General features: G+C 36.0%; 2 protein-coding genes across 2 annotated transcripts in view; one reads left to right on the top strand and one right to left on the bottom strand.

Moving 5' to 3' along the window:
• The window catches only part of LOC129004786 (transcription elongation factor SPT5-like), a 28,827-nt gene extending 13,669 nt beyond the window's left edge, over positions 1 to 15,158 (top strand). The window contains exons 10-21 of the mRNA XM_054433422.1: positions 252 to 441; positions 1,250 to 1,724; positions 5,594 to 5,663; positions 6,211 to 6,336; positions 6,916 to 7,041; positions 8,352 to 8,538; positions 9,142 to 9,260; positions 9,849 to 9,966; positions 10,263 to 10,508; positions 11,291 to 11,428; positions 13,368 to 13,480; positions 14,175 to 15,158. Coding sequence (XP_054289397.1) covers positions 252 to 441; positions 1,250 to 1,724; positions 5,594 to 5,663; positions 6,211 to 6,336; positions 6,916 to 7,041; positions 8,352 to 8,538; positions 9,142 to 9,260; positions 9,849 to 9,966; positions 10,263 to 10,508; positions 11,291 to 11,428; positions 13,368 to 13,480; positions 14,175 to 14,420 — 2,154 coding nt within the window. The 3' untranslated portion in view covers positions 14,421 to 15,158. The remainder of the gene's footprint in view (positions 1 to 251; positions 442 to 1,249; positions 1,725 to 5,593; positions 5,664 to 6,210; positions 6,337 to 6,915; positions 7,042 to 8,351; positions 8,539 to 9,141; positions 9,261 to 9,848; positions 9,967 to 10,262; positions 10,509 to 11,290; positions 11,429 to 13,367; positions 13,481 to 14,174) is intronic.
• Positions 15,159 to 18,398: 3,240 nt separating this feature from the next.
• Positions 18,399 to 27,814, bottom strand: part of LOC129004732 (proton-coupled amino acid transporter-like protein pathetic) — a 55,418-nt gene continuing 46,002 nt past the window's right edge. The window contains exons 8-12 of the mRNA XM_054433321.1: positions 26,509 to 26,628; positions 25,723 to 25,878; positions 23,046 to 23,224; positions 22,042 to 22,208; positions 18,399 to 20,674 (exon numbers count right to left, since the gene is read on the bottom strand). Of these exons, the coding sequence (XP_054289296.1) occupies positions 20,193 to 20,674; positions 22,042 to 22,208; positions 23,046 to 23,224; positions 25,723 to 25,878; positions 26,509 to 26,628 (1,104 nt within the window). The 3' untranslated portion in view covers positions 18,399 to 20,192. The remainder of the gene's footprint in view (positions 20,675 to 22,041; positions 22,209 to 23,045; positions 23,225 to 25,722; positions 25,879 to 26,508; positions 26,629 to 27,814) is intronic.

Genomic DNA, 27,814 nt, shown 5'->3' with positions numbered 1-27,814 from the left:
ATGTAAGACTCTTTGTCTGTAAAATTTAGTAGTAGTACACGTCAGTTGTCGTTGTTGTATATTTTTTGACAAAAATGAAAAAAAAATCCCAGACTCAAAGATTACAAATCTTGCGAGTCTTTTTAAATCCATGGTGAAAAAAAAACAGTGTACATTAACAACTGTTGTCTTTGCATCTAATGTTTGTGTTGTACCCTAGTTTTCTTTTTTATTTGCAAAAGCACACAATTGTACGGGTTTAAATATTGTAGACGGAGAGTGAGGCTAATAAGAGGAAGAAGAAAAGGCGTCCGCCAGCCAAACCATTTGACCCAGAGGCTATCAGAGCTATCGGAGGGGAAGTGACGAGTGACGGAGATTTCCTCATCTTTGAGGGCAACCGCTACAACCGCAAGGGCTTCCTATACAAGAACTTCACCATGAGTGCCATCATAGCCGATGGTAAGATTGCAAAACATTCACAACTAACTAGCCAAAGAAAAGTGTTCCAGACAATTGAGAGTTCACTCATTGAGAGTTGAGAGTTCAACACTAAGAGTTCACAACAATTGTTGTTGCTAAGTTTTTTGTGTTGTCATCTGCCTGGAACTCTTTTCTTCGACAAGTTGTTCCTTTCTCTTCAATGTTTCAAAGCCAAGTGCTCTTTCCCCGAAAAACCATATAACATTTATTTTCAAGTTTTAATGACTCTATACTACCTACTAATGTTACTACCCTATCTACTAAAATTATGATGTTATAGTGATTTAGCATTCAGTCAAATACTTGTTTCTTTCTTACCTATAATGGAATTTAAAATATTGACGATACAGAGATTAAAATGACCAGCAGTTCTTTTGAGCCAACTTTTATAAGTATAGTATAGCATAATTCTAGCCTTTAGTCAACAAATTTGCTTTTAAATTTCTTGCCTTTTGATACAAAAGTTGCTAGTTGCCAATTATTGTAAGAAAGATATTCAGCATATTTTGGTCATCTAATCTCTTATCATTTAATCCATTAAACTTCTACGACGCATACACACTGTTAGAACTTTAGCAACATCTTTAACATCTTAGTTACTGACTTGGCTGTTTCTTTAGCAAGGACCATTTATAAAAACCAAAATCATCAAGACATTGAACACTCCTGCAGGAAGTCCTTTACTCATTTCACACCTCTCTGGCCCTTCTTCACTCTAATTTGTTGGTGTCAAAGTAAACCTAATCAGACCAGTATCAACAGTCAATGCAACTATTCACTTTTGCAGGTGTAAAGCCAACACTCTCAGAGCTGGAGAAGTTCGAGGAGGCTCCAGAAGGTATTGACATAGAGTTGCCCACGGGTGGGAAAGACGACGGACCAGGCCACTCGTTCAGCGCTGGCGATAACGTCGAGGTGTGCCAGGGAGAGTTGATGAACCTGCAGGGTAAAATCCTGTCCATCGACGGTCACCTGATCATGATCCTGCCAAAGCACGAGGACCTGCACGAGCCTCTGGAGTTCCAGGCGTCGGAGTTGAGGAAGCTATTCCGTACCGGGGACCACGTGAAGGTGCTGGCCGGGAGATATGAGGGGGAGACCGGGCTGATAGTGCGAGTGGAGGAGAACAGAGTGGTGTTGTTCTCTGATTTGACCATGCACGAGCTGGAAGTGTTGCCACGAGACTTGCAGCTGTGCTCGGACATGGCTACTGGCGTGGACAGCCTGGGACAGTTCCAGTGGGGCGACCTGGTGCAGCTAGAGTGAGTTGCCATTTTGTACCATTGACTTCTTTGGATACTGAAGTAGGCATCCCATTGATATGAACCAGATGTGGCATATTTTTATTCAAAAGAACATAGTTGAATGAGCCTATCACTACAGTCTAAAATTATATTTTCTGCCTTAGACTTTGCTAACTGATCTGACACTAAAGATGGTATAGTTTATTTAAAATAAGTTTTCTTTGAAGAATCCTTGGATCCTAGACGTTCTAACTTGTAAAGCAATTAAAGAACTACCAAAGAAAATTTATAATCTCACAGTTCACTAGATATTTAACCCCTTCGCTTAAACTTATTTTTACACCTAACCGGGCCAAAAAAATGAATTATTTCTGTGTAATTTTACACAATTTACAATATTTTTACCTGCACTCAGAATTTTGTATTTGTATATCAAATACTGTTATTTTTCTAATCAGAATTGAATTTAGATTAAAAAATACAAACATTTTTTTGGTTACAAGTATTTTTATTATTTTTTTATACCATATAATACAAAAAAAAAAAATTTTAATTTTTTTTATTTTTGCCTTTTTAAAAATTTTTGACTATAAAAGTTAAAAATATCTTACTGTTCTGCCTTAAAATACTGATTGACATGTTGTAGACTCAAAAAGATATCAAGCAAAGTTCAACTTAGTATGATATGTCTTGAAACATTCGGGTAGGTGAAGCGCAACAAGGCACATTTCGCACTCCCACCGACTGTCACTACGCTTCCCTTGTGCACTACAAACTTTACAGCGTCTTGATGGGTTTTGCTTTACTTCATTAGGTGGGATTTGTCTTGGGAAATGACCCCAAGAAGCTGCTTGAAGCCGTAGAGGGGTTTCAGATGTTGATGGCCGCCCTCTTCGTTTGTAGGCCGGTAGTTGTCTGGTCTGGAACACTTGCTCCGTAAATTTACTTTTGAATTCAGCAAATCCTATCTTCTTCTGGGTGATTTTTTTAAAAACAACATAAGAGTTGAAGAGAGCTATGTCCAAAATGTAAAAAAAAATCTTCTTATACCCTTTAGCATATCTCCTCATTGTAGGAAAAGAAGCGAGCTGTTGGTCTTCTCGGTCGATACCGCCCATCGAGCTGTTGTAATAGAGGATGGGTTCAGGCTTGGTAATCACCTCACCGCTGACTCTGTCTCTCTTTCCAGTTGTTTTTTTGTCTCCCTTACTGTGGAAAGTAGACAAGACACACACTTCTTTCTTGTCCTGCCATCTAAGGGCCATCATGTCGTGGCTAAACGCAACTTCATACTCACCGACATCAAGTTTTCCACTTTTGAAGCTGTCAGGCATATTTGTCCTCCAAGAGTTCACCGTGCCGATCACATTGAAACCAATATGTTTCAATCTATAGTAGAGGAGAGGTGAGGAATACCAGTTGTCAATTGTGAGGGTATGACCATTACCGGAACATTCCTTGACCATTTCAATGACTATGGCCTCGCTCACCAAAAGTTTATCATCCTCAGCAGTGTCTCCACCCCCTTCTTCCACTGTTTCGCCTTGTTTCACTTCAGCACCGGTGTAAATTTTAAATTTTGTACAGTATCCACTGCTTGACTCACAACATTTGTAAAATTTGATTCCAAACCTGGCTCTTTTCTTGGGGTTGAATTGCACATACCCCAACCTCCCACGAAATTTCATCAAGCTTTCATCTACTGCAATGTTTTCATCGGCCAAATATAACCGTGAAAACTTTTGATTCATGTAGTCAATGACATACCTCAGTTTCCACAGTTTGTCATTCTGAGGCTTATTTTTATTATCACAAATGTGGAACATTGTTGATAAGAGCAAAAACCTACGAAAAGGCATAACTTTTCGAAAAAACGGAGTCTCAGTAGTAGCAGTAGGGGCCCAATACGATTGAATGGTCCTTTTCTTCACAAGTGACATCAAAACACATAGACTGTAAAAACATGCCATTTCATCAGGAGTTGTTTCAAACCATTCAGAGAGTAACTGTTTATCTTTACCACTTGCATTATTTTTTTCAATTGTCTCTACGGCGTATTTGTTCGTTTCTGTAGAAACATGTTGCCAAAAATCATCCTCGACAAACGCGTTGAATACTTCAACTTCAGATGGAGAAGGACCTAAATTTCTTGCTAAGCTTGCCCTGACACCAGGACAGCCTGTAAAAGGTATTTTGAAAATACTATTGTCTTCTATGGTGTTGGTCCATTTCCAACCTTGTTTTTTCTTTTTCTTAGCTGTTTTAGGTTGGCCCTTAGACCGTTTAGTAGGCTTAGGTAGCACTAAACTAGGATTTTTTCCTTTAGGCCTACCTCGTTTACTTCCTCTTCCCCTTGATCTACCAATAGTTGCACCTCTACCATACTCAGGTACTTGACAAGGAATGGTTTCAATAAAACTAGGGTCATCAGCCTCAGCCTCCTCACTGGGTGTAGGAGATAGTGCAGGTGCAATTACCCTACCTCGGTAAATTTTTTCCATAAATCCAACAGGGTTTTCATCATCAGAACTTTGCTGTTCATAGGACACAGGACTAGGCCTATAAGGCACATTTTGAGGGGACATAGGTCGGGCATAACTACAGGAGGGCTGGTCATGCAAACAATCATTATTTACAGGCTTAGGCCTAACATGCAGGTCATGCAAACAATCACTATTTATAACAGGCCTAGGGCTAGCATGCTCTGTCACACCATTATCAGCTAAATCTTGAGGTTCACAGTCAGCAATACTTATACTATTGCATGCTTCACTTACGTGTTCATTGTTTATTTCTAATAATTCATCATCACTCTCAAGCCTTTCTTCCAATAAATAACAATCACTGTCTGAGTCACTGTCACATTCAATTAGTTTAGCAATTTCACTTTCGTCCAATTCCCTTCCACACTCATCAACAAATAAAAAGTTACTCATCTTATTTATTTTATAAAACAACTATTTGCAAACGAAAAATAGAATTCAACATAATATAAATACTGTTGTGAAATGACGATGTAAACATAAACAAACAAGGCAGACAGCTGCCAAGACAACGTTCCCAACGTCAGCTGGTAAATCGTAATTTTCAATTGATTGTTTTTGCCGATTGGGCAGGCCGTGGACGACGAAAATACAACCAAATGAAAGCCTGAAGCTTGCAGAACAAGAAGCATATGCGATCTGTTGGATTTTTTGGGAACTAACTCGGCAAATATTGGTTTTAATGGCGGACGGCGATTCGCCGTCGCTTCACACAATGGCTCGCGGGAGCACGACGGCGAATCGCCGTCGCTTTAAGCGAAGGGGTTAAATTGCAATCACTTTGGTGTCTGAAACAAATTTTGAGATGGTAATAACTCTTCAGCAGCTGTTTTAAATTATCCAAGATGGTCGTTAGCCTCCAAGGACTCTTGTGACTTTACTTTACTTTATTATACTTTTCGTTGAAATGGCGACCATACAAAGTAGGTATTTTAAGCCAAGTATGAATGGAGATGAGTGTAGGATGAGTGGCGCGACAAATCAATAGGCCTAATTCACATAACTACACTGTGTCAATTGTTCAATTCAACTTCCATTTTGTTTCAAAAACTTGGGTCAATGTTGAATTTATTATTTTGTAAATTGTTACATTTTTAATTACAAATTCTTTTAATCCTACTAAAGTCAACAACTGATAAATTTATAATAAGCAAATGTAATCAATCTAGTTTATTCAATTTAGTTCAATTAGTTCTTATCAATTTTCATCTTGTTAATACAGAAAGTTGATACTAAACTACAAACACCTTGTGTCAAGTAATATAAAAATGTAAGTGAGCCGATTGTTACAACTTTACTTTAGTTCATAATGCTGATTAATTGCTTGGTTTTCCATGTTTGTAGTGTCCAAAATGTCGGTGTCATAGTGAGGTTAGAGAGAGAAAACTTCCACGTTCTCAGTATGCAAGGCAAGGTAAGAAACTCTGGTGTTAGCCTATACTTTAATGAGAACTTCAAAACTCAAATTCCCTGACCATAACTAAAGAAAGAAAGACCTGTCTACATTTTTCTAAACGCCTTTACAGCTGTGTAGCTTATTGCTTGTCTAATTATCAGGAGGTAAAAAGTGAAGTAGTTTTGAAAAAACCTCAATTTTGAAACAAAATAATCTAGCTGTCCATGATTATTAGGTTTTTAATGACAGGTGGCTGAAGAAACATCTTCTTTTGATAGTGAAACTAATCAAGGCATCTCACTCCATTCTATATACTCTTCTCACACTCGTATTCAGATTAAAATATGGTACCAAAAGTGCACATTGCTGTCTTAATAAAATAATAAATTATAGATCTGCTTTTCACTGAGCCAAAGTCAGAACCAAAAAAATGCATGCAATCACAAAGATTTCTGAGACTTGTGCATGTGAAACAAAAAACTGTAATCTTGTTCATATTATGCATTGACAACTAGAATATAAGATTGGATTTGATTGTTAAATATTCAATTAATTGCTGTAACAGGTTGTGGAGGCCAAACCACAAGCACTACACAAGAAGAAGGAGGTTAGACACACCGTGTCTCTGGACTCTGAACAGAACACCATACAGAGGAGGGATATTGTCAACGTCATCGACGGGCCTCACTCTGTGAGTCACTGGATGCACGGTTTATTGAGACGTAATAGTTCAAGGCCTAGTTACCTATGTAGTTAAACCGTACTTGAAAATACTACAGATTACAGGATGGTTAGTTTTTAGCTAAGAAAACAAGTACTGTAGACTCTCAGTAATCCGGCAGATATAGGACCGTGATACTGCCAAATTACTGGAATTACATCAATAAAAACACATAATGCATAAAACAATGGCCAATCAATACTTAGTTTTGAATCTCAAACATACCAATCGAATCTCAAAGCCAAACCTTTCAGCATTTCAAAACGTTTATTGGTCAAGAACTATTATCTAATCTAAATCCTATTATCTAAGTTTCCTGGGAGAATCGCTGTCAGCATTTAAACGTCTCTAAGACATTCAGCTTTCATACAACTTTAAAACCAAATAGCAATATTGAGGAAGACCTGAAGATATATGGGCTGGATTCACAAAAATGATATGCACTGAAGATTAAAAAAAAAAACATTGCCTAGAACAAATTCCCAACCACATACTTTTTCTGACTTTACCTTTACATAGGTTAAATTGGTTATAATGTCTTGTTTGCAGGGTAGGGACGGAGAAATCAAACACCTGTACCGCAACTTTGCCTTCCTGTACTCCAGAATGTATCTTGATAACGGAGGCATATTTGTCTGCAAGACACGACATCTTCACCTGGCTGGTGGTTCAAAGGTATCGGGTAGTTATAGCTTAGTTAACATACTATCTCCCAAGGAACATGAATGAAAAATATACATTTCAAATTAATTTTATCCTCTACAGTAGAACCCCTCATATCCGGCCACCACGGGACCAAGTCCCTGACCGGATAACGATTTGGCCGGATAAACCAACTTACTATGAAAATGACAATTCATGCCTAATAATAATAGGTAATCAATATATGCAATCAAAAGTATCATTTAATTCTGTTCTGGGATCATTTTTAGAAAAATAAACATGTTTGTAAAAAGAAAAAAATATATATTTGTAGGTTTAAAGTCATTAAGTAAAAAATGTACAAATATTATCATTCCAGGTAACAAAACCTATTAAATGGAGGTAAAAATGACAATAAATTGTACTTTAAGATCATTAGGACTTAAATGGTACATGCATTTCTACTCAACATTCTTAACCATTTTGTGGAATACAAAATGTAATGTACTCGTACTGTACTGTACTAACCCCACTTTAGAAATAATCAACCCACTGATAAGAGGTTAGGCCTACTAGCTCAACTGAGTATAGTGACTCAGCAAATAAATGTATAAACAAACAGATAAATAATGAGAACAATTTATTTTATGACTTGAGCAGTCACAAAGACTAGTGTTTGCATCTAAACGTCTGTAAGCTGAGAGAAAAAATGTTGATATTGGCTTCCTGGAAGGGGCCGGATAAACAGAGGACCGGTAAAACCAAGGCCGGATATGAGGGGTTCTACTGTACTATAAACAGTAGGTGTATTTTAAACATAAGCATTTAAGCCTATAAATTGTAAGGACTTCTTTCGTATTTTATTTATCTTCTGAATTTTACATTTTGTGAAGATACCCTTGTCATGCTACTACGCCATGATTTAGTTCCTAAGTTAATTGTATTAGGTATGTTTTTTCTATTATTTCTATTGCTTGTGTGGCATAAATGAGTAAATAACCTCTTTCCTGTATAAAACAAGTTGTCATACAAATTTTAGTTATGTGTTTTTACTGGGATAGCTGGTTTATCTTGATGGAAAAGTGTCAGTGACAATGAACAATGATTGTGTACAGATGTCTTGCGTCAAGAATCAGGATGGGTTCTCTCCCCTTCAGTAAGGCCTGTTATTCCAAGAACAATCTTAAAACTTGGCCCGCTTGTCCTATCATGCCAGTTTTGCATTTGCTTAAAAATCTCTTACTAAAAAGATAATTACAGCAGACTCACTTGAAAACATTTTGTAGGGTGAATTTTTTACATGAATACTTAAAGTTGTTGGCACAGAATGTTTATGTTCGCAGAACCAGAACAACACAGGACTGATGCCAGGGTTCATGTCGCCTCGTATCTCCTCCCCCATGCACCCCAGTGGAGGTGGTGGGGCTGCTGGAGGTGGTGGGAGGGGGAGGGGCAGAGGTGGAGGGGGGGTCAGAAGGGACAGAGATCTCATTGGACAGATCATCAAGATCACCAGAGGCCCTTACAAAGGTGAGGCTTGTGGCTTGTATGATGAATCATAATTTTTGTGTGTTTTCTTATGGCTACTCAAGGTAATTTAATGCCTAAACATCTAAACAAAGTAGACCTTGTAACTAGTTTAAATATTTTTGTGTTTTAGTTTTAAGCCTAAAACAACTTTGGCTGAATCATATTTTACGATGTTTTTTTTCAACTGTGTGCATCCCTTTACATGGTTTCTATGTTAGTAAATGCACGAATGAATAAGGAAAACCTGTCCTTTTTATCACCAATTACAGCTTGATCTTGTATAATTAACTAAGGTTTTATCTGTTATGCCTTGTTGTAATTGTTTCAGATTATTTGTGTGTCATCATAAAACATTTTAATACTTTCCTCTCCCTTAAAGAGGGGAAATATCAAATTATTTATTTTGTGAAATTTGTGTGTGATATAATCTGCTTGGAACTCTTTTCATAGTTAAATTAGTTGTGTATCCAATCCATTGTTTCTTCCTCAATGTATTCCTAAGGTAGGTGCTATTCCTCCAAAGATCATAAAATAGGTTAGTAACTAGAACTGATTAGCCAGTTTTGTAAATCAACTAATAACATACAATTCCCATCTCTACAGGAAATGTTGGGATGGTCAAAGATGCCACAGAGTCTACGGCTAGAGTGGAACTTCATTCATCTTGCCAGACAATATCCGTTGATAGATCTCACATCGCTACTGTCGGAATGCCTAACAAGGTATGCCAGAGTGTTACCATTTATGAAGTGTTCTGTTTTATCCACAACTGAAACTTTTTACCTGAGGCCTAAGCTCTCGGATTGGTTTCATTGAGTAAGATGTTAAAGCTACGGAGAGCATTTTTTTGCGTAAGACCCTGAGTATAGTGTAGAGTTTAAAGTATAGTGCCTTGTCTTGAGCACCCACAAAAACAACACAGTATTGCCAACCTCATCCGTCAAACTAATCACAACAGGTCAAAATATATTATCCTTAACATTTTGGATTGTGGCAGTTTAGGTTTGTAGCAATTCATAACTAATTAAAAGCTTTTTTGAGTTCAAACATTTGTTCAAGCGATTATTACAGAAAAACACTTGTCTCTTATCTTGATTTGATTTATTTCAATTCAGCAGTGGAGTGGGTCATAGCTCAGGATATTATTTTACATCTTATATAAATAGCTTTTCATTTAGATTCTAATTGTAATATAAATACCTAACACGTTTCCTGAACAAGCATTCCAAAAAGTTTATGGGGATGAAATTTATTTTCAGTAGTCGGCTTGATTCTAATATTCCCAGTCCTAAAAGCTTTATTTTCCTTAGGATGGCTCCATCTCCAGCTACAACCGCACTCCTGGCTATGGTGGTGCGGCCACTCCAATGTACGGACGAGACGGCAGCAAGACTCCCATGCACGGCTCTCAGACACCTCTGTACGAAGGTAAACAAACACAAGTTTTCAATCTTCATTAGACTATCACATTTTTAATCACATTATTTTTATTACTAGAGTTTTAAGTTCAGATGAGTTGAATATCATTTAGTATCTTGAATTCAACTCAGAGAGAAATTTTGGTTTTAGTACCAACTGGTGTGTCAATTCAGAATTTCTTGAAAATGGTTGGTTACATTTAATATTTTGATGTGGATTGACTTTGTGAGGGACCTTGATATTTATTCATCGTGAATGACACATATGTGTGTTGTATTCAGTATATTTTCATGTTCTGTCGTCAGCTGGATCACGTACGCCGCACTACGGGAGCATGACCCCGTCCCACGACGGGTCACGTACACCTGGAGCTTGGGACCCGACCATCACCAACACACCTGCTCGCACTGACCCGGACAACTACAGTCTGGACGAGTTTGGTGGTCACCCAAGCACTGGACCGTATACTCCACAGACCCCGGGGGCGATGTATGGTAGTGACCAGAGCTACTCTCCCTACCATGCTAGTCCATCCCCTACTGGCTACCATAGTGAGTAACACCAACAGTACGCCTACTTCTCTCAATCCTGATAGACCACTATTAGGTTTGCTTTCTGATAGTTATCACGCAGATAAATAAACTACAGTTTTTGTCTTAAAATTTTATCCATCCGACTTTAAAAATAGCTTAATTTTTATGTTAGAATTTATTCTCCATACAGTAGAACACTTCTTAACAGACCTCGCAATAACCGATAATTGGATTATCAGTAGTTGCCTGGAAAATATTGTTTTGAGAGCAGTTCGGATTAACCATCACTTTCTAGAAATCTCGGCATTTCCGCTCTCAACGTTCGTTGATGGGAACAATATGCTGAATTCAACAGGATATTACTGGGTAAGTTTTTAGGGATGGCTGTTTTAACCAACCTTTTGAGTTATCCGACCTAGGTCCGATCCCGTTAGGGTCGGTTAAGGGGTCTACTGTATTTAGCTAAGAATCTATGCTTGGATGTTTTTATATTGAGGACTTGGTTTGTCAAAATGTATTATAATTCCATAATCAATAAATAACTTTGAAACAAACATTTTTTTTATTTTAGCATTTCTTTATTTTTATTGCTTTCAGATTTATTGAAGTAGTTGTAAGAAAAGGTCTATGTATATTTCAACATATAAGTAGTCAATTTGTACTTAGAAAAATATTTTTTTTTGTTTTTTCAAATGTTTTTGACCTACTTTGAACTCAAATAATAACTGTCAAATTGAACATTTTAGAACTCAAGGAGTGTAAGGTATATGTGTTTGTATTGCACCGCTGTGTCTGTACAGGTGGCAGTTCAGCGTATGTGCCCACTCCTAGTCCCAGCAGTGCAGTGAATGTAGGGGCGTACGGCACTCCTTCTCCCATGAGCTACAGTCCACTCACCCCCGGCGCTGCACCTTCTCCTTACAACTCACATGCTACTGGTATGTATCTTAACAGTAGTATTATAGTCAAATAGAATCTACCTATCTATATAAGGTCTGTTCAAAAAGTATCCGACCTTGCTTTGTATCTGGTAATATCCAACAACCGCATTGAGCTGCACCCTGACGCGTAGATCGAGGCAACTGTAAAGCAAGTCGCGTGACCTTGACATGGCGTCAGTTCGTTGTCGGCCATCAAGAGTGAAACTGTGTACATAGTGATCATAAAAATTCAAATTTCAATTAAATACTTTATTAACTCATAATATCTTATTTGTAGTACAATGTAGGCTACATAGTTAGAAGTTTTGTCAATATTCATGATGATAAAACGAATTACAATTAAAACGTTACAAAATACTGTACAAGTAAAATAATCTGACAATTGACAGAACAAGTGGAACAGCGATACTGCGTTAAGTTTTGCCAAAAATTGGGTGATACCTAACCACAAACGATTCTTAAGATTCAGCAAGATTTTGGAGAAGATGCTAAGGGTGTAACACAGATGAAAGAGTGGAACAACAAATTCAAAGACGTTAGCACTTTAGTAGACAGTAAACCTTGTTCTGGAAGACCATCAACCAGTTGAAACTATTAAGTTATCGATTAAGTTCCAGTATTAGTGAAGGAGGATCATGTATTGATGTTTGTGAACTAGCTACGGAAGTTGGTATCAGTAATGATACAGTTCAATCAATACAAACGGATGATTTGGCTATTAGACTTGAACTTGAAAGGAATCGGCTTGTAGTTGCTCAAGATATGCTGGAAAGCATTCAGAACTACCCAAACTTTCTTAAAACAGTTATAACTTGTGATGAGTCGCGGGTATACGGGTATGATCCCGAAACCAAGGCATAGGCTTTTCATTGGAAACACTCAACATCACCAAGGCAACAAAAAGCACGCCAAGTTTGAAGCAAAATCTAAGTCATGCTGACTGTTTTTTTTTTTTTTTTTGCAATGGAGTAGTTTATCATGAGTACGCACTAGAGGGACAACACTACTTAAAAGCTCTACGCCGCATACGCGATGCAGTGCGTTGCAAGCAGCGTCTCAATTTGTAGGCCACAAACTCTTGTTGGCTTCATCAGGACAATGCTCCAGCGCATTCTTCCAATTCTTGTTCAAGGCTTCTTAGCATTCCTGTGCTACGCCAGCCGGGGAAGAGTTCCAGGCTTGTTTCCAAAAGTGACAGAAGCGCTGGAATAAGTGTGTGAAGTCCGAAGAAGATCATATGTTAAAACAAATTGATCAGTAAATTATGCTTTTCCTGAACAAGGCCAGGTACTTTTTGAACAGACTTCGTATACACAATAAGGATTTTCTCTCATACGGTACATTCCATTTTCAGCTGTCCGTTAAATTAAAAATGTAACTGATTTTTATAATTGAGGTGTCATTGCAAAGCTTATGATCTAGCTCACCTGCAAGTGGTAATTAAAAAGGTAATTTACTTTACGACTTAGCCCCCCTCACAATTAATTTATTAAGATAGTCCATTTTCAAAGATTCAGTTATGCCAACTAACTTTCATAACGGTTTTTATGTGAATCGAATTGTAATTTAACAGCTATTCCTTCAGTTTAATGTTTATCAACAGTCTGATTGCAAATATGTAACAAAACAGTAAAAAAAATGGATCTTAAATAGGCTATTTTTTATAACAGTAACCTCATTAAGGTAGGTGAATCACTCTTCATGTTGTAAATCTAAAAAAGCAACCAATTTGATTTATTGTAAATTAGTATTTTTATTCATCAAATAACTGTCTCAATTACATAATCTTTTAAAAGTAAAAGGGTATTGCATAAATGTATTTGTTTTGCCTCGTAATCAAACCCTATTAAAATGCGCAGGGTCTCCTCATTGTGATTAGATACAGATAATTTGTAATGTATTTGAGAGTGTGAACTGATTGCATGTGTTTGTGCAGGTATTGATCCTATGATGCAGGATTGGCATACGACTGATATAGAAGTGAGAGTGAGAGAGAACCATGATGACCCAGACCTAGTGGGACAGATAGGTACCATCCGCAGTATATCGGTAAGAACATTTACATTCTGTTTACTATAAATATACTATCACATAGTGATACTATCATATCACTAAAGCATTTTTAGTTGCATAAACTGAACAAAATATTTAAATTTAAAATTCTAAGTTGGAATGCTCTTACGTAAATTTATAAACACTGAAATAAATAATTGTTTAAAACTAAACAAAAATTTTCAAAAGTTTTTGGTGGACGCACACAGGAAGGGTTGGAAAAAGTAGAATAATGGCTAATTTGTGATGTAGGTTTCGCAACTGATAAGCAATTCACCAATCCCAGCAACTTCTACTCGAGTCATCGACCATTTATTTTAGGAGGGCCTCTGGCACTAAGCTTTGCTGCAGACTGATGAACACCTCTTGAATTGCATAAGATTCAAAGATTCCAGGCTAAGCTCGGTTGGGAGGCGCCTTAGACTGCTCGGCTATTGATCATAAGTAACTTTCTACCTGCTAATAAAACTCCAAATAACCAAAATTTCAAGTGTAGATATTAGTTCTAGAGTTGACTCCTAGTTTACAGAACATGTCTGGTGTTGCTGTGACTTACTCCAGTGTCTGATTTATCAGCCTGGTAGGGCAATATAATAGTATGAATTTATAAGGACAATATAAGAACTGTTAAAAGCAAATGATACATTTTACCGAAATACCTCAAATGAGCTTCTCAAATCTCTTTGTGCAGGGTGGTCTGTGCAATGTGTTCTTGCCAGACGAGGATCGTACGGTGAGCATCAGCTGTGAACAGTTGGAGCCTGTCATCCCCTCGTGGCCGAACCCTGTCAAGGTGATCATGGGAGAAGACAAGGAGCGAACCGGCTTCCTTCTGTCCATCGACAATCAAGAGGGTGTCGTCAAACTGGACGATGACGACGTCAAGATGTTACAACTACGGTACTTGTGTAAATACAGCAAACCAGGACAGGACTAGACTGATATGTAGTGTTACATACTGCTTTATTATCAATTCCCAAAATCTGACTTGTTATATATTTTGAGTTGTTCAGGCTTTGGTGTCGATAAGCCTATACTGACTCTTGAATGTTATCAGGTAGGCTTTTTGTTTGGATGTATAAACTAAATTGTTTTCGAGATGTTTCAAAGCCAGGAATTTTAAACAGTTCTAAATGAAAACTGTATCAGAGTTAAGTGTTTGTAAAAAAGTTTGTTTTTTATGGATGGTTCTCTAAAAAATCTAAAAAAGTAGAGCTCATACTTTTTTACTTTTTTTACTAAACCATCAAATATTTAAAGATTGTTATTTTAAATTGTTTTACAATTTTTATGATGTTATTTTAAACGGTTTTGAAAATTGTAGTTAAAGGATTGTCTAAAATAGTACAAACAAAATTGCTGTACTAAAATTGTGTTTTTAAGTGATTTTCTAAAGGTTTGTTAACTAAACAAGTATTTTTCCTAGATTTTGCCTCCTCAACAAACAGATTTATTGAAGATTCATTAATTGGTTTACATCATGTCAATATAACCAAAGCCTGTACACCTGTAATATATATTTTGTTGTAGTTTTCATTCTTGATCATTTGAATTTTTGAATTATTTTTTTACTTTAGTGATGGAATAATATTATGGAGACATGAAATTTTTATTTATAGTCTTACAAAGTATTATATGGATAAAATTGTGGAAATTGGAAATACAGAAAATGTGTCCAAATTTCAATAATTGTAATATCTTTTTCTCCTTGTGTTTTACCTCTGAATGAGATCAGTATATAATATTAATTTGTATATATTTTTCTTTCTATTCTATTGTGAGAATATAATATTCCTGTTTTCATTTTTTTATACATGCACCTGCTTTATCCCAGGTGAACACTTTAACTGTACATTCGGAGTGCACACTGCTTCAGAATTAGATTCAGATTTTCGGCGCGTGGTTAACCTGAGTCAGATTTGATGTTGGTGGCCACAGTGCAGTGGCGTAGATAGCCTCTTGTCATGGGGGGGGGATACCGGGGGGTCTGGGGGGTATGGGTATGGAACGAAAATTTGAGAAAAATAGCTTCCCTAAACACAATTTTAAGCGTTTAGGAAGTGAAATCTGGTGTTAATATTTAATAGAATTTTATGCAATTTTGTTGCAACTTTTTGCTTTAATTGCAGGTGGACTAGTTTTTTATTACATTTATTTTTAAAGTACTTAGGCTAGGCTTTTCGTTATATGATAACATTTAACTTTATGTTTCTCTATCCTTTAACACTGAATATTTTGATTAATATGTTTACGCCACACAACACTATTTTGACGAACTTCCCACGCAAGGATTTAGTCCAGAAAACAGCTGTTTGCCGTCAGCTTAATGAAAATGGGTTTCATTGCGTACTAACTACTGTACTGTAATGAGTTTTACCGGTGACCAATCAGCTGATTATACTGTATTTGCGTGGCAATGAGTGTTTATAAACAAAAAAATAACCTCTCTTAGAGATTACGACTAGTGATTTTTAGTCCTTTAGTTGGTGGTCATATATAAAGATTTGTAAAGATTTAGTAGTATGGCGTAAACTATTGTATGTAACTCGTCCAAAATGTGTGTACCGGACTCGTATGGTAATCCCGTACTCGACCTCGTCTCGCACGGGAACGACCACACTCGTCCGGTAAACACTTATTTTCAGGACTAGTAACGTGATATACTATAACTTGACTTGGCCTATTTAAAAAAGGCGAGTAATAAAATCACTTAACTTCGTTGTTCCATTGCCACACCAGCTAACGCCTTCAAATATTTCTTTTCGGGGCGAAAAACCCGATCAGTCAGACACTCAGAACATTCATGAGACACCAAGGAATACGAAAATCATAAAAACACACTGGCACAGTAATTAACACCAGACGACAGATCAAGCGTAGTGTGGGTGACGGGGTAGAGGAGGAGGGTGTCGTCGATGGGCGGTTGAACGCGGAAGGTCCGGTGACTCACGTCTGTTTGGCGCGCAAATATCCCACCCCACCACTGCTACCGGCATGTAGTTTATCTGTTTCCATTTATTCATCGATAATGAAAGTATATGTACAAACAAACAAGCTTAGTACAATTGGCATGGCATTTGATTAACTATTTTGTTGCTCACGTTAAAACGATTAATTTCAGGTAGGTGTAAAAGGTGAAGTGGTGGCGGAAGGGGGAGGGGCGGATAGGCTGTTGACCTTCTGTGACTTGTGTCTGTACTCTGTTTCGGCGCAAAAGCCATACTACTTTCACTGGCATTGCAGTTTATTTACGGTTTATTGATATTGAAAGTATACTTACGAAAAACAAGCCTAATACAATATAGAAGTAAAATTAAAAAGATTCACTATTTCATTGCATACATTAAAACATTATTTTTTAAATGTTATTACAATTTTTTTACTCATTATAGGTTGAAGGGGGGGGATATATCCCCCAGATCCCCCCCCGTATCTACGCCACTGCCACAGTGGAAGCAGAAAATTCGTAGTCAGTTGTAGTTATGGAGTTGTCAGATGAGGAATCAATGTGTGCAATTCATAGCATCTGAAACTGTTGTGTAGTTACAGTCAGTTAAAAATGGTGTTCATGATATTATATTTATATTTTTTTATTTTCCCATAGCTTAAAATGATTGAGCACGGTTCTTTCTAAATTGTTGAATGGAGCCCGAAACTGATTATTAAAATTGAACATCGTATTGTAAGTGGAAGTGGTGTAACCTACAAAGAATTTTTCCTGAAGAGCGTTTAGTAATAACCCTAAGGTAAGGGTGAAAAGTTAAATATTTTACTATAAAGACCAACTTGATTTAATGAAAACAGTATGCGTACAAGCTCTATCAGAATCAGACTCTGAAACCAGAATGAAGAATTCATTCTGGTAAGCAGATGCCTGCGTGAGGGCTCGGCTACCGGCAGCCACTATGGTCATTTCCATTTAAAATCAAGAGCCATTCCTTTTGCTGAAAATCTGTATCGACGTGCACTCTGGATGTACCAATACTGTTACCAATACTGTTACTGGTGTTACTCTATATAAGGTAGTATTTTCCAACCCTAGTGCAAACACCATATCACTCAATAGAAAATGCTCCTATATAGCAAACAATGAAATAATGAATCGTTTTTCATTTTCTTGGTAATAAATTTACTTACAATTTTGTATAATGTGGTGAAAAATAGTGTTCGTACCACGGGCCAAAAGGGTTTTCCAGCTCTCAATCGTTTTAAGTTCCGACTTTGTCTCGAACTTAAAAATTATCTCGAGCCAGCAAAACCTAATTTTCGGCCCTAAGTACGATATATCCTATATATTAAAAAAATATTAGTCATTTAGTTCACGCAGATTGCAAGACAACCGCTTGACGGATTTTGATGATTTCTTTTTTTGATTTGAAGGTCATTATGTGTAGAATGTCGTGACGGAGCCAGAATTTGTATTTAAACCTCAGGGCTCTGACGACGGGAATTCCAAGTTTCCATGTTTTTCATATGGAGGAGATTTTTATTTTTTATTCATGGTTTATTAATACCATATATCTGTTAGAACATTTTTATTTAAAACATCTAGCCTATCTCAAAATGTTTGTTTTTGTTTATTATTTACTAAGATTAAAATATTTCTGGGTTAAGCTGTTTTAGAAAACCATAAACTTTGACTACTTCTATTTACACTACACAGTTTAATTGTGTGTGTAATTTTCTCTTTTATTTGTTTTAGAAATATGTAACTTGGATTTTTACTTAATGAACAAAGTACCTACACACCTTTTTGGTAGTGTTTGGACGTATCTTCAGTCTTTTTATGGTCTTTTTTTTAGGCCCTTACTGAGGTTCCACTGTAACTAGCACTTAATTGGTCAAAATCATATAATTGATTGACCTTAAGTTAAGCAAACACAGGGTGTAGTAAAATAAATAATTTACTGTAATAATTTTATTAAAATTTAATAACAATATACATAAAATAAATTGAAGTGAATGTCAGCGTGAACAAAAACCAAAACTTAAACATTGTAAAAATTCTCAAAAAATCACAACCAATAAAGTTGAATTGGTTGAATGGAAAGTAACTTAATATTAAATACAAAACATTCATCAGTGTAATAGTATATGAATAGGGAGTGTGATAATGAATACAATATATACATATAATCATAATCGGTTAAGGCATTTGCGGTAATACACTAGCTTATTTTTTATTTTATAAAGGAACTTTTAGTAAATAATTACTAATTAGCTAAGTCATTAGTACATTAAAGGTGAAGAATATGATTTTCTTTTTTCAATTTAATGTCATAAACTTGTATGCTGTTAAAGGCACTTGTAAAAACTTGGTTAAAGTAAAAATGTAGGTCCTTGGCAAAAAAATTAAATTATATTACATCATAAAAAAACATTTCACAACTCCTAGTAAATATCAAAATAGACACTTAAGTACACTTATGAAAGGCTTAAATTACATAAATCAAACAGTAACTAAATACAAATTTAAAACAATCTTAACGAGATCAAACAAAACTGTGGTGACTGATATGTTTGACTTGGATTTTATGAGATATGACAGTAAAAGATAAATTTTCTACTACAAAGTAAATACTTTTAGATAAAATTGAACTTATCATTGATCTAGGATGGATATGTTTTTGTAAGTATCCATCGAAAAAGCAGGAAAAGGCTAATGATTTTTGATTTGTTTACTCTAATGATTAAAAATATATACTGTCACGCTATTAAAAACATTTTAAACTCATCATTTTGTTAAACTGAGTCATAGGTTTGTACATTCATAGATTATGAACTTGGATAATAGGTCGTATGTAATGATCTATTATCATTGATGATAGATGTTTTCTACAGTACCTGCTGTAGCTTATTGAGAAAAATATCACTGTCGGTGTGTCCACAGACCAAAGCGAAGTACAGGTAAAGCTACTAGTTTAATCATAAACAAGAAAAATATAACACCAATAAAAATGGTTTGGTACGGTGGTTAAATTTTAGTCATCATACCACAGCTAGTTCAAGTTATATTCACTCCATCAACATTAAAATAGTACCAAAGGTTTGATTGTTTAAAGAATATGTGAAATAAAATTATTATCACAAGGCTTTTTAATGCCTACAAATTAAGCTCATAATACTATCAATAATAATTATTATTATTTTTCATATCTAGTATATATTCGTTTTTTGTTAAAATATGTAATGGCAACAAATTCAATCATTGTTAAGTAAATTATAAGTTCCAGCTTATTATTTATCTTTACATACCATTAAATATAAGGAAATAATTCAATAATTTCTTTAAAACCTTTAAAGCAGTTCATTTTAAACATTAAAAGGTCATTTCAATTTTTAATAATGGTTGGATAAAAAGTACTTACCAACATTAAATGTTGTATTACTTAAAACTTAGCCTATAATCAGCCCCTGGCTGATGCAGTAGAGGTTAGGTTAAGACTTAATTCATCCTAAATGTAACAAGGTAAATAATCTTTTGTGTATATTGTATAAAAGCTTAACCTAAAGGATAAAATAATATAGCCTAACAAAGGTCCGCGAGAACCTGCAAGTTGATATCACTTAGTAAGGACTAAGGAGAGAAGTTTTTACAAGCCTCATTCAACCATTGCTTCTGCATACATCTACCATATCCACTTTACAAAAATCACTGGATGAGATACAAAATCACTGGTATGTCTCAAGAACTCTTGCAGTGCAGACACTATGACAAAGGGTTTGTGCCGTTTCCTGCATTCAGTACTGCCTCAGCGACAGTTTTTGTTCCGTTGCTAAAGGCGTCTAGTACTGCAGCCATTGCGGTACTATTGCCAACAGCTGATTGCAGTTTGTCGATGGTATCAGTTACATTGACTGACGACACAACTGTCGATGCCAGCTGTCCGAAGACTTCGGTAGCGTTGACCGCGGTCTTGTTGAACAAATCTTGTGCTTCATCGACCACAGGAGAGTACATGGCTGCGATCTCCTCTATACTTGTGTACGTCCCGAAAATAAGTGCCAGCACTCCGAACCCGAAGACTAGAATATTTTTTAGGATGATCCAGTTGCATGCGCCGAATCCGAGGTCCCAATAGGTGACAATCTCGATAAAGATGGGAATGATGAGTCCAAGCAGGGAGAAGCAGAAGGCTCCGATAAGGCCGATGAAGGGACCAATGGTTGGGACAGCAACAGCCAGCAGCACTAAAAACATACATTGCTGTCAGCCAAAGTGCATTTAACAAGAAGGGCTACAGAATTATACCTTTTGAGGTAATCAAGTTTACACTATTCTATCGGTTTTTCATTTACTATTCTATTTTCATTTTGATGTCCCCAGAGGCCAAAAACACCATTCGTTCAAATTTTATATTATATAGATAGATTTATGTGTCCGCAAACGCGATAACTTGAGTAAATTTTGTCCGATTTTGATGAAATTTGGTTTAAAGGTGTATGGCGGGATGAACTTAAATGAGTATGATCGGACCATGGGAACGGGGTTTTATAGAGTAAAAATTTGTTTTTCTTTTTTTTGACCCACAAAACAAAAAATTTCCCAATTTCTCTCAACACTTTTTTAAAGAGCTTAAAAAACAAATAATTAGTTATGAAAGTCTTTTTGTACGGTTATTGGTAACAGAAAAAATTTAAATTTTTAATTCTTACGTTATTCTAATGGAGAATATTGTAAAATGGTATAGTTTACTTGTTTATGGATATATTTTGATCAAACTTGGCAAATTTATTTATTTTATACAAATCTATTAATAGTTTACTAAAAAAACACTTTATTAGTTTCCTTGTTGCAGCAAACCTAAGTACTCGTTAAACCTAATGTCAAACATATTTAATTGAAAATCAATTCAAACAAATGGAAATCGCTTAGTCGGCAGGTTTGCTGTGGCAGGGGTGTTTGGGATTTTATTGGCTAGTTTCAACATTCAAAAGTTAAGAAATAAGTTAAATTTTTATGCTATAGGTTTGTATTATAATCTCATTCCTGTTTTTTGGAGTCCGGTTTCTTTAAGTTTTGATTGCTTAAAAGAAATGGCTTTTAGACAGTCTCAATGCTTTATAGCATTTTCTCTTACATTGGTTGGGAGGAGGACTTTTTCCAGGCTTCTGTAACAACACACTTGTTTGCTACTGGAAAATATTCCTGTGGGTCCTTGTACAATTTACCTGTAAAAGCCTTAAACTAAATGGTTATCTTCTAACTTTAAAGTAACCAATTTCTGTGCCATTAATCGCTAGTCTGTGCTCATCTATTCAGTATGTATGATAAGTGTAATCATAGCTTTTAGATTAGCAAACTGATCAAATAAAAACTAAAACAAAAAATGTTATATGCCTGTCAAAAAATATTCCTGTGGGTCCTTGTACAATTTACCTGTAAAAGCTTTAAACTAAATGGTTATCTTCCAACTTTAAAGTAACCAATTTCTGTGCCATTAATCACTAGTCTGTGCTCATCTATTCAGTATTCACTAAAAGAAGCCGTAATAAGTGTAATCATGGCTTTTGGATTAGCAAACTGATTTAAAAACTAAAACAAATGTTATGCTAACCTGAAGCAGAGGTGAGCAGAGTGCGGACGACATACTCAGCCATCCTTGAGCCTTTGGAGAACCTATCTTTCACTCCGTTCCAGACAATCTCGAGACACACGTAGTACTGCAGACCATACGTGCAGAACACTGCCAGCCCCACCAGAATCTTCACTGACTGAGCCAAGCTGTGTAGACAATATGTACATTAGACATCCTTATGTAAAATCCTATTGTAGAATAGAGTCGGATACAGTCTTTGAGTAATTAATGTAGTTCAACTGTAATATTCTATTTTCTGCATTGTTACCGTGATAGTTGATGTGACATAAAAGATGTTGTTATAGCTTACAATAAGTTGTTCTTGACTTTGTAAAAATAGTTGCCGTATTCAACAGAAATCAGAAGTTTACGTCATATTTTTCAAATTGGTAGATTAAAAAATTTTATACCTTGTTATGTTTGAACATGTTGTATTATAGCACTAAATTTAAGACTGTGATCAACATCTTAGGAGCTAATTTATGTTTTAGAATAATTAAGGACTGACAAAATTTGTTTAAGAAATCTAGACAAAGCACTTGTACATGTGATTTTCACAAATTTGTATGTTATGTGCAAATAAATTATCATTATCATTTCGTCAGTGGCTGAATTCAACTAGGTTCATTTGTATTCTGAAACTAGTGACAACTTTAACACAGGGATCGAATGTCTATTTAACAATAGTCAATTTAACAATAGACAAAGGTACTGTCCCAAAGTTGAAACTAAAACTTTTGAAAAGTCTCATAACGTCCATGGAACAGTCTTGCACAAATTGACCTCACCTAATCCACGAGCGTCCTCTTTTAACAGTATGCACTGTCTCTTACGTCTGGGGGTCTCTTTTCCCCAAATTAATAGTCCTAATTACACCTTATCAGTACTATGTATAATGGTGTATTGTTAGAGTAACTACATTTTCTAACAATAGTCACTGTATTAAGAAATTTAATCTATAAGATAGTTGCAACAGCACTCACAAGTCCTCAGTAGGCAGGTTAAGTGTGATGCTGCCCTTTGTCTCATCACCATACTTGACATAGCCCAAGAAACCCAGCAAGATGTAGACAAGCGTCACTCCACCCATGCCTTGGTTGAGAACTCCGCAGATGCCAATGAAATGCTGTGGGTTTGACATAGAGTTTTCCAACGGCATCACCTGTGATACATGAGAAGTTGTATAATAAATACCCCCGCCGCAGCAAATCTGCAGACTAAGCGAATTTCCATTTGACTGATTGGATTTACACTGAAATGTCTACTTAAAAAATAAATATAACATTTATTCCCGATTTAAATAGAATTAGTTTAACAAGTACTTAGGTTTGCTGCATCAGGGAGGGTAAAACTGTTTTTTTTTGTAAATGTTAATAGTTAGTAAGAAATAAAAACATTATCCAAATTTGATCAAAATATGTTCATAAACAAGCAAACTACAACAGTTTACTTATTCTCCATAAAAACAACATGGGAATTTTAAGTTTAAAATTTTTTGGAATTTACTCCGTAACCATTAGGCGCATAATAACGCTTCAATATACTAAATTATTTGTTTTATTAAGCTCTACAAAATGGTTTGGAAAGAAATTGCTAAATTTTATGTTTTTTGGGTCAAAAATGGGAAAAACCTATTTTTACCCTAAATAAAACCCATAGTAAACCCCCGTTCCCATGGTCCGATCAAGCTGGATCGCGAACTCGTTCAAATAAACGTAGGTTTACACGTTTGTACCAAATTTCATCAAAATCGGATCATTTTTGCTCGAGTTATCGTGCTAACGGACACATATCTAATTAACTTCTTGATCAGCATATCTAATATATAAAATTCTCGTGTCACAGTGTTTGTCTGCAAACTCCTCCGGAACGACTTCACCGATCGTTATGAAATTTGGTGTGTAAATTCTGTAGGTATGCGAATCGGACGTAAACTATTTCCCGTTTCGAAATTCTTAAAAGGGCTCCGCCCCAGTGGCTCTGGAGTTTCCCATGTTAACCTTATGAGAAATGGAATTAATGAATCTTAACAGCTGTTTCAATTAAACAAGTTGGTTCTGTTCTATGATGTTCAATAGCATTAAAGTTACAAGGATTACCAACAGGGTGCAGCACTATTATTTCTTTTACATTTATGACTACAGCTAATTTGCAACCAAAAGGTGAGTGAGCGTAGCGAACGAACTTCAACCTGGAGGCGAGTGAGCGTAGCGAACGAGCTAACCTGAAGGCAAGTGAGCGCAGCGAACGAGCTCCAACCTAAAGGTGAGTGAGCGTAGCGAACAAGCTCCAACCCAAAGGTGAGTGAGCGTAGCGAACGAACTTCAACCAGGACGTGATTGAGCGATGCGAACGAGAGAGGCGAGTGAGCGATGCGAACGAGATCATCTTGAAAATTAAACGTAACTGTACTTTCTTTCCATCGGTCTGTCTTAGGGGAAACCTATAACTTAGGCGATACGAAGTTCGCCGGGTCAGCTAGTATACATATAAATATATAAATATATAAACATATAAATATATATATATATGAATTTGAACGGATGGTGTTTTTGGCCTCTAGCGACCTCAAAACCAAAAAAAAAAATCGGTCCCGCGTCCAGGTCTTACCATGAGTACTACGGTAATAGCTTATTCCATATATGGGAAATTCGCTAATAAAATGAACACTCTAATTAAAATAGGTTGCAGTAAACTATATATATTTGTAGGTACTAGTAGCACTTTTTTATAATTTTGGTCAACCTCCTCAATTTTTACAAGTGGTACTAACTACTAAATATAAGGGGTACTGGTTTATGAAAATTATTAAAGGGGTTCCAAAGTAACTGATAGGATCTTTGAGGTGTAGGATATCACCCTAAAAAAAGGGAGGGGGCCATGGGTTTTATAATGTTTTTAGCTGTTTTGGTACATATAGAAGCCCTCAAGTATATACAAATAGCTAGAAGTCCAAACTGAACATTCTGGTAAGTGAAAGAAATGTTCCATGCATACAACAAACAACCGGCCAGTTGGATCATCTAACTACTTCCAAGGCTAATATTTAATTTTAACCCATAGCTAGTAGGTATATGGCAAATAAATCGTATTATTTTTACAGAATATATGTATTCATTTGACTTTTTTTATGTCTACAATTATAATTGTGGCATTTTGTATGAAATATCACAAATGGTTAGGAAATGTTTTTAGGAAAAAGCATTTAGCTTGGATTAAAAAATTATATAGAATGTAGATGACACAGCTAACTCATCTGAAGAAAGTTTGCAGAGGAGTCACAGCAGAAATAATTTATACACACAATAGACTTGATTGCCAGAAATAGATGGTTTTGCAATTATACAAATGTGAAATGTGGTTGTCTGAAAGATTCAAAATGTCAAGTGTATATAATATACTTGTGCTGTGACTCGTCTGCAAACTTTCTTCAGGTCAGTTAGCTGTGTCCTCTCCATCCAATATAATTTTTAAATGCTTGGGAAAGCGATGCAATCCCCTTATATTTTTTTGTGGATATGCTTCTCTCAAAACCACTCTCACATACCCATCTCTCTCATCACACAGTACAAAACACTAACACTCCCAACAACACATCTGAAATATGTGTCCCCATCTCAAATGATAATACTAATAATAATAGTTAAAATTTTATCTTACAACTCCAATGGCTTCCATAGCGAAGATGCAGATGCTGAAGAAGATGGGCCATTCCATGACTGGGGCAACCTGAGGCATCTCCTGAGGTGAAGGGAGATCCTGGACCAGGTAGTAGAATGTGATGCCTAGACCCAGGCCCATGAACAGGTTGGCCACCTGCAGGCATACATAAAGACTACAGCTGGCTTGCAATGCTAGTCAAATATTATATCCAAACATAACTAATTTAAAACCAACATTAATAAGAAACATAGATTAATATGGACATTGACAAGTAGCTCTGTATTGTACTGGTGAGCAAATCAATGTAAGGAGCATTGATGAAGACCACGTTGTCACCACCTCCCTAGATCACAACACATCCTCAAAACTTTGAGAGAAGTTCATGCTCTTCATATTAGGAAAGAATCACCGCTTAACCTTGTTCATCCTGACTATATATTAAGCCGATTTTCCAAGGCATGGAAGTGGAAAGTAGAGAGAGGAACGCGGAGAGCGGACTCCACTTGTCTTAGGTAATTTAATGTTACTGTTTTCCTAGAAGCAGAGCGGAACACCATGTTAATCTCATTTCCGCTCTCCGCGTTCCTCTCTCCACTCTGCGCTTACGCGCCTAGAGAAACCCAGCTTTATACTATTAGTTTTGGAATGGTTACAGCGAACCACTTCAAAGTATTTGATTGCAATGTTTTTTATTGCTATAACTTAAACTTAAAAGTTGAAATTCAAGTAAAAGTTTAATTTTTATTTGAAACCCAAAAGTTTCCTTATACTGATTACACATACCATAGACACAGGGGCCAGAGACTTGAGGTTGGGTACCCAGGACATGAGTATGAGAGGGACAAGCAGAGCGATGATGTAGATCCTCTGATTGTTCTCGAACCCTAGGTGGTAATCTATCACCTGGAGAAACATCAAGTGTGAAATTATTATTACCATGATACTGGGCGTATTTTACCCAAATATGATGTGCAGAATGGAGTGAGATGCGTTTTGCAGCTCTGCTAAAGATGCTACACATTTATTAAAAGTGTAATGACCAAAGACAGCTGGCTGGACTAATTATAACTTATTATTATTGATAGTCCAGGAGCAAACTGCACATATCCAGCTTCCGTGGGATTTTTTGTGAAGCAAATGTGTGACTATGTGGAATCTCTTTATTATATGTCACATAATGGTGTAGTACCGGGTGTTTACCCTCAAATTGCGGGGTTTGGTTTTTATGACGTCGTAAATCCAAGATGGCCGCCATGTGTGACATCTATTCATTAAATTAATAATAACTCTTTTCAGTGTAAAATAATCGAATTTTAATTTACACCATTGAATTCAGCTCAAAAAATCAAACAACTTGGTGTTTTGAATCATTGCTCTATGACCATTGGTTACCACCAATCATAGTTTTTATTTGAATATATCTTCCAAACGAAAAAAATATATTTAAAAACATATTTCAGCATTGAAATCAGCGTGAAAATTTAGTTCATAATGATGTGTCACAACACTAGCATTGTATAAAAAAGTTATTAACATCCAATATGGCGGATCCAAGATGGCGGCCGAAAACACCAGCTTGGCCACACTTTCAGACAAAATACTCGGTAGTACACGGCTCTACATGTCATTACCTATCAATCGCCAACAATCATACAATTGCTTAATTCAAAATCCTACAAAATTACATATGCCTCACAACTATAGTCTAATTCATTTTATTTTCTAATACCTATAATTTGTTTATAGCAGACCTACCCGTAGCAGCAGACCTTTATACTCAACGAATTACAAATGCTTCAATAAATAATTAAAATCAGCCACACATGATCATTTCTCAAAGTATGTTCATGAACAAGCATGCAAAAAATTGTCCATAAGAATAACATTGGAAGTTAGTATGCAGGTTTGCTGCCACGGAAATGTAAAAATGGGGTATTTTAGGCCATAATCAAGTAGATCTCTATTAAATGAAGCTACATACCAATTATTATTAAGATATGCTGAGTAATAAGCTAGATATACAATTTTATTTTTTCCCCATTAGGATAACATGGGGACAATGTTCTGTGTTTTCCGCCTTCAATATCTC

The sequence above is a fragment of the Macrosteles quadrilineatus genome, unplaced genomic scaffold (assembly GCF_028750875.1).
Source record: "Macrosteles quadrilineatus isolate MER2022 unplaced genomic scaffold, UCM_ALF_1.0 Scaffold_11__1_contigs__length_5352618, whole genome shotgun sequence".
NCBI classification, from domain to species: Eukaryota; Metazoa; Arthropoda; class Insecta; order Hemiptera; family Cicadellidae; genus Macrosteles; species Macrosteles quadrilineatus.
This window is presented reverse-complemented; position numbering and strand designations above follow the sequence as displayed.